Here is an 8,017-nt window from a genome sequence, read left to right as displayed (position 1 = left end):
AAAGTACCGTTAAACGTACTAAAATCATTCAAAGTAAAACGTACTCTCATTAAAATACGTGTCTATAGAAGTTCCACACACACACACACACACATATTATATATATATATATATATATATATATATATATATATATATATATATTATATATATATATATATATATATATATATATATATATATATATATATATATATATATATATATATATATATATATATATATATAAAAGTACCGGGAATTCAGGGACCTTGGGGTGAATGGTTTCTGGTTAATGAACTCAATCGTCCCCTCTTTCTCGGATCGATTTCGGTCTTTTGTTGGTTGGTTGATGTTGAGAGCTGGTGGCATCACTGGGTACGAAGATATATATATATATATATATATATATATATATATATATATATATATATATACCAGTTTTTTCATAATAAACCAACCTTCCATTTACACAGGGTCGGTTTATAAATCGACGACAGCCAAAGACATCGTGCAAATCCAAATTGTTAGTCAACACTCACCCAGACTCGAATGTCTATCCGGAAACACGGGATAGCGTCGAACCGAGGGATATCCATCTTGATAAATGAATTTTCTTTGTTCACGTTGAATATTGAGTCCGGTACACAAGCCAACAGCTACAGCTACTATTAATATCTGAAAAGAAAGAAAAGATTTACTAAATGGGAGTTGTCATGATGGGTGGGAGTTAAAAACAGGTGTGATTATACTGCAACGACAGGAACTTGTGAAACTGATTTTGGTTTAAGGTTAAACTGGGTACGAGAAGAGAACGAAAGAAACAGATGGAACTTCATTCCCCGGGGAAATGAAATTTCATTTTCCGATTACTTTGTCAAGGCTTTCTTGAGTCACTAGTTTTGAATTTCTTTCATTAAGATTTTTGCATCATGTACGCAAATCTCTAATAACATTATATTACTTTATTTTTTGTCCTGTTCTGTATATGTAAGCATGCGTTTACCTGCATATGGAACCTTACATACATATCTTCAGTTTTCGGACTTTCAGTAGTCCCCTGATATCAACTGTTTGACTTTTCCATAATTTTAGGTTCCCTTTTCATACAGTGTTGAATTCTGCTCATAATTATTCTCATTTTACTCGTCGTTTCACGGAACATTGATTTTTTTCAATCGGCTCCTCGATTAATCTTTCTCCTGGAAATGATTAACTCAATTTTTCTTTCTGACTAAAATCACTTTTGTAACACTATTTGTTTTGTTCCCACCCTGCGTAGAGGAGCCTCATTCTTACATCCGTTCTGTTTTGTTTACTTCTATCAACCTAATTTGTCAGGCTTCTCTAACTTTATACAGCCCACAGGCCGTTACACTCCTAAGCAAAGTTTTGACTATTATTATTAGTGATGATTAATCTCCCTACAGTTTCTCTCCCTCTAAAAGCCTCATTGAACATGACAGTTCTACTCGTCGTCTGATATATACACATTCCACCGTTATCAATTCTGACTCCTAAATAGCTGGATTTCTCCAATGATAAACTCTCTCATCTATAAAGATTTTCACTCTCTCCTCCATCGCTTTGTTGTCTTCCGATTGACAGTAGTTTCATTATAGATTTTAAAACACTGAGTGATATTTTTAATTATTCATTATTCATTACATTCACTGTTTTCTGCTTTTTACCTTAGGTTGGCTGTATTCAAACCTCATGTTATTCTGCAGATTCCCTTCAACATTAGTTTCCTGTTCAACTTTTCTCAAGGCATATTTCTTAATAAATTTCTCTTAAATAATAAAATCAATAGTTGATGGTAAAAATCTTTGCCTCATCTTCCTCAGGAGTAAAAATGATTTTGACCTAGACATACTCTCCAGTACATAACCTAAAATCAGAATCTTGAAATAGCCTCGACCTCTGAAATGCTTTGAAGCTCTGTAATATATTTAATATTCGTGAAAATAGTTTCGGTGCATGAAATGTGAGGACACGAACCAGAACTGGACCGGAAATCAAAATTCACCAGGTATTCAACGAGTTAAAAACCTGAAAGGAGAGCAACCAGGAATTTCCGGTCGAGGTTTTTCCTTTGTAGTTTTGTACTGTACATTTTTTGTCAATAACTGATGAGGATGACTTTACTCAGTAGGCGTCTTCTTTCCTTTCAAGCATTATAGAACCTTACGGAGATTTCACAACTTCGAAAAAGTCAGAATTAATGGAAAATAAATTTCAAACGTAATTTGATTTGGGAGTTACAAAGCAGTGAGTGTAAAATCTATTGCCAAGTAAAGATAGATCAGTACAGACTAATACACTTGTGTAAGTCCAGTCAAGATTACAAGAGGTTTGGTCAGAAAATAGACCAGTGACCAATATGGTCCCGAAACATTCGCAAGTACTCTGTGGAATGTCTAATTGCGTAAAGCAGAACCGCAGTTCCCTCCATTCCTCCCTAAATTCAGCACCACACCACTGAGGTGGTACACATGAGTTATGTGTAGTATATCAACATACGCAATGGTGCTCATTTTCAAGCTTCATAATATAACATGCACAAGTATAATGCACATACACACACACACACACACACATATATATATATATATATATATATAACACATATATATATATATAAATGTATATATATATATATATATATATATATATATATATATATACTTACACACAAACACACACACATACATATAAATGTATAATATACGAGTATATAGAGCATACGATTTGCATTTTCAAGTGCAAAAATACAGATTCACATGCACTAGATGAATCAGCATGCACGTGGTTATGTATTTACAGAACATTTGCATGCTCATATACACACAGAGAGAGAGAGAGAGACAGAGAGAGAGAGTTTCTGTAACTTTTCTCAGAAGCTTTCCTTTTACCCCTGACAGAGCATTTCATGCTTGAAAGTGCCTGAAATCAGATCACGAATCGTATAGCCTCCTTTCCACACTGACCCATCTTCAGAGGAAGTTCTTCTAACACACTGAAGCATTCCTATTCAAACATTTTTCTTTTTCCGCCGCCACCGATGACTCTCAGTCTGCAAACACCGATGACTCTCAGTCTGCAAACACTCGCCTGAGCAAACAAGCAGACAGACAGGGTCGACTTCTGTCCGAAGCCAGGCTGAATGAATGCATCTGTTTGTGCACACCTTTCTCAAGCTTTGAATTTCAAAGCAAGCAATACTTAGGAGGAGGGAATACGTTCTGTCATTTTGTATATCCATTAAATTTCCTTTCATTTCTTTTTTGTTTCTGTTTGTTGAGGATTTCATTTCCCAGAAAGGAATGAAGACGTTCTTAATGTCTTTACCAACCAATCTTCTCCACTGCGCGTTGATTTCTTATTTATCTGATATAAAAAAAGTAAGTCAGGATTAAATGTACTTTTGAAATTTACTGATATTTCCGTTGAAGCTTTGTTTTAAATTTATGAAAGACCTGCGAACTGCAATGTTTAAGAAAATGAGATTTATATAGAAAATGCAAGATAACAGAACTGAACCCAGACAGATTCCCTCTCCCTCTCTCTCTCTCTCTCTCCCTTTCTCTCTAGCGAGTACGCGTAAACGAGTCTATATATTTATAGCTTCACTCGAACCACCCAGAGATGATCGGGTAAAAAAGTAAAGTTCCCTTTCCAGTCTTTTTTTTTCTTCATCGAAGGCGGATAGTCTACACTCAAGTGCGTCCGTGGAGCATGGCAAAAATGTCCCCCGGGCGAACCTCCATTCAGCCTTTCACTTTATAGAAGAACGGACACGCGTGTGGGCTTTGTACGAAAGTAAACGATGAGGAATAAAGAAGAAGAAGAAAAAAACTCCATCCAATATTAGGGTCGCGTCCGAAACCCGTGAAAACTCGTGTTTGTTGTTTGGCCTAAGGATGGTTGGTGGTGATGATGAGGGGGAGGGAACAGGGAAGAGGAGCTTCAGGTAGGTTAAGAATTGCGAAATACCAAACAAAACTTTCTATTTAACGAGCTTATTCCTCCCTAACTTTTAACAAGGATAAGCTAATAATTATTGTTTTATGATATACAATCACAATTTTTAGGAAAGCACTAACAGACTAAACATAAAAATCAAACGAAAATCTGAAGGCAAACCACGTACAACAAAGTCCATGAATTCACACGAAATCTCACAAGAACTGCAAACACTGGGTCTAAGAAATATAACTCACCCACGATTTTAAAATTTACCTTATTAATGAAATCACCGTTATGAGTTCACAAAGTCATTCGTGACATCTTGCCAACTAAACAGCCCCTACAGCGACTCTTCTTTCGAGCTGAAACAGGTGACCTGTTCTTAACGTTTTACAATGACAATTGCAAGAGTAACTAAATATTGATATTGTCATGACCTACAGTTTAAGAGAAGTACTTCAAGAACTCGAAATTGCATATCGTAAACGCCATGAGATAACTGGGAAAAAGGAACAGGAGAAAGTGTGAGACTGAGCTCAAATCGCAGCACAAAGGGGGAATTAGAAAGACTTTTCATATTTCAAGATGCAAGCTGCTCACCAAGTTGATGTTTTCAAAGAATCTGTTTGGAAAAGTATTTAAAAATTCTAGTAGATACATTAATGATCTACATGTTAGCATGTGAATGGCTTGAAATAATGGTAACTTCAACGCTATCGGAAGGAGTTATCGTTTTTAAGCGTTCCTGTAAAGTGCGTAACTACAAGCCTTTTTCGAATTAGAACTGAAAACAATCAAGTTTAAGATTATAACGTCGATGAAATGCTGTTCAAAGCACCGGTTATTAATCGAATGGACTTTGAAACACAGAAATATTATAGGACACAGGGATCGAATGATTGGCCTCATTATGATTAATGATATTTGACACACAAACACACACACATAAATATATATATATATATATATATATATATATATATATATATATATATATATATATATATATATATATATATATATATGTGTGTGTGTGTGTGTGTGTGTGTGTATATATTATATGTATATGTCTATTTAATATGTTTTCTCACCTTAAACTTGAATTTTCATTATCATACAGTGAAATTTCTAGAAGAAAGAGATTTTGTTATCATTATGAAGCTATAGACCAGAGGTCTTTAAATACGTATGAAACAGATAAAAGGAATACAAGCAGAGAGAGATTGCGCATTTCCAAGATCAAAGTACAATTTTTTAAATACATGATGCTGACGCGATTATTACAAGGCCAAACGTTCAATGCCAATGATTTTTATTTGCAAAATAATCTACGCGAGATGAAGCGCTAAAAACTATTTGTTTGCTACGAGCTTTTCTTATCCCAGCCAATTACTTCAGCAACGCGAACGGTTATTGGCTGCAAGTCACTGGAACAGTGATTTATTGAGTACGACATCAAGGTTAATAACAATGAAAACTCCAGTGACGTAATGAGGACGGCGCCTTCCGATTGGCGGAGGATTGACGTTATTTTGCCGCGTCATGACAATCGATGGATCTGGTGGAAATTTTTGTTATTTCTCCATTACCTTCATCTTCTCCCTTACCTATTTGAGTCCCATTAACTCATTCATTGAGACTAAACGTGTGAACGTAGGTGTCCATTTATGAAAGTCTCGCTTTAATTAATGGGAAAACTTGGATTCGAATACAGTAAAATTTGTGTCCAGTCTGAAACTTTAAGCAATGGCGAGAAAATGGAATACAACCTCCAAGTCCTCACAGAGACTCCCCATAAGGATTCATATGCAAATTCCTTTGGAAACCACAGACCGATCGAATGCTATGGCTGAGCAGCGGGAATTTCCACCTACAACCACATTCTTATGTCGAAATCATGACACAACGAATTTTCTTTGCAGGTCAAAGACATTTGGAATGGAAAATTGAAGCGATGTACACCACCAAATGTTTCGTATGTACCACGGGAATATGAACTGCTTGAGGAAATGGGTCTATGAGACTATGTCTTATCTAGGAACTAGTCTTATCAACCCCGTGGAAGCTCTAAGCCTTGGAAATAATTTCAGTGATTGGAGTATTTATTTTATACTAATTATATTTGTTACCTCTCATAGAGATAAAATATGAACTACTTCAGGAAATGGGTCTATGAGAATATATGAGAATATATCTTACCCAGGAACTGGTCTTATCAATCCTGTGGAAGCACCGAGTCCTGGATATCATTTCAGTGACTGAAACATTTATTTGTACACTAATTTAATATTAACCCTTGTTGAGATAAAGTATAACAACATAAGCCACGGGGTGTTTCATATTTACCAATGGAGAAAGGATGGCTTCAGGAAATGGGTCTATGAGACTGCCTTATCCAGGAACTAGTCTTATCAACCCCGTAGAAGCTCTAAGCCAGTGACTGGAGTATTTATTTGTAGATTAATTTAATATGTTAACTCTTGTAGAGATAAAGTATAGTAATATAAGCCACAGAGTGTTCCATATTTACCGCTAGAGAAAGGATGGCTTCAGGAAATGGGTCTATGTCTTACCTACATTGTGGAGGCTATGAGCGCTGGAAATGCGATCAGTGCCTGGAGCAGAACCACCCCGTAAGTGTTCTGTTTATTTCATTTAATTCATCTGTTTACCTCACTTGTTACTTACAATAAAGGTTTTTCTAATGTCTACCGTATTCCTTCCGATTTTCTAAGGTAAGTCTGAAGGGACAGTTTACTAACTCGTGTAAAGAATTTATTATCATTACTTACGCCTACGACGAAACAATCGTTTTCTTTAAAGATGAGGATAAATTGAGACCGTTTATTTGTTTGTAAATCTTGGTATATCGATAAAAAATACACTTAAAATCTTTAAGCTTTACGAGGACTACTGTCCTCACCGCCAGAAGGAGTGAAAGTGATGATGTGGACAATAGTCTTCATAAAAGATAAGTATTTAAGTGTATTTTTAACAATAAAACAAAATTTCCATACAAAAAGGTCCTATCTTTATTGTCATTATAATTATTGTTTCGTTTTTAGAATAAAAAGTCAGCCCTCATCCTATTTTGTCTGCATTAGTTTCATTTGCTTGAAGTATAAAATAAAACCTCATGCATTCAGAAAGGCTAAAAAAAAAAAAAAAAAAAAAAAAATCAAGCACTATTCAGTATCCGTTGTTTGAAACCTGGAGTAGTTTTGGTCTGATTCCTTTACAGGACCTGTACTTAATTACGTACCTCAGTTTTCTTTATAATCTTATTTTCTTTCTCTTTACGACATTACAATTACTGTGTGGAAGCCGTAAAGGTTACATGGCCAATTATTACCAGGAGAAAATTGAGTATCTCATTCTTCAAGGAGGAGCGAATACCTCTCGAGCCTCAGCAGATGGTAATGCAATTATTGATTTTAAATGGCTGTAGACTTCGTGGCCCACTTAGAGGGCTCTAGTCCCTCTGCCGGGAGAGCGGGAAGCATCTTCTCGTTCCTTCTACACCTCATTCACACCCACCCCTCCTACACATCGTCATTACCTCCACAATGCAGTAGCTAATTCAATTATATTAATCAATAGACGCAATTTAACATGCATCATGGCATCATTGTTTACCAAGGGTGACGTAGGAACAGAGCAGACGTCATCAACTTCCTTTTACGGCTTGATAATCAGAGTTAATGGGAGTTCATAACGGGGCAGGAGGGAGGAAAAACTTTGAAGACGGTCCAGTGACTTGGAAGGGAAGAGTAGAATGGTTTCTTCCCCGGGTCTTCCTCAAACGAACAGACAAAATATTCACCTCCACCACGATGCCTCGAGGCACTGCCGGTTCGGAACGAGGGGGGTGTCTGTCGTGGCAGAAGGAAAGAGAGGAAGGGGGCAGTCTGGGAAGAGGCATATCTGACTGATTTTGTTTCTTTAATCTGGAGTTACGAGGACTTTAGCCATCGAAGCCGAGGAGCAAGTTTTGGTGGTCCGATATTCGAGCATTATTGATATTATTATTATTATTATTATTATTATTATTATTATTATTATTATTCAA

General features: G+C 36.1%; 1 protein-coding gene across 1 annotated transcript in view; it reads right to left on the bottom strand.

Moving 5' to 3' along the window:
* LOC136835447 (uncharacterized) overlaps positions 1 to 8,017 on the bottom strand; it is a 70,984-nt gene that overhangs the window by 44,185 nt on the left and 18,782 nt on the right. The window contains exon 2 of the mRNA XM_067098988.1: positions 522 to 657. Within this exon, the coding sequence (XP_066955089.1) occupies positions 522 to 657 (136 nt within the window). The remainder of the gene's footprint in view (positions 1 to 521; positions 658 to 8,017) is intronic.

Source organism: Macrobrachium rosenbergii, chromosome 55 (genome assembly GCF_040412425.1).
Source record: "Macrobrachium rosenbergii isolate ZJJX-2024 chromosome 55, ASM4041242v1, whole genome shotgun sequence".
Lineage (NCBI taxonomy): Eukaryota > Metazoa > Arthropoda > Malacostraca > Decapoda > Palaemonidae > Macrobrachium > Macrobrachium rosenbergii.
This window is presented reverse-complemented; position numbering and strand designations above follow the sequence as displayed.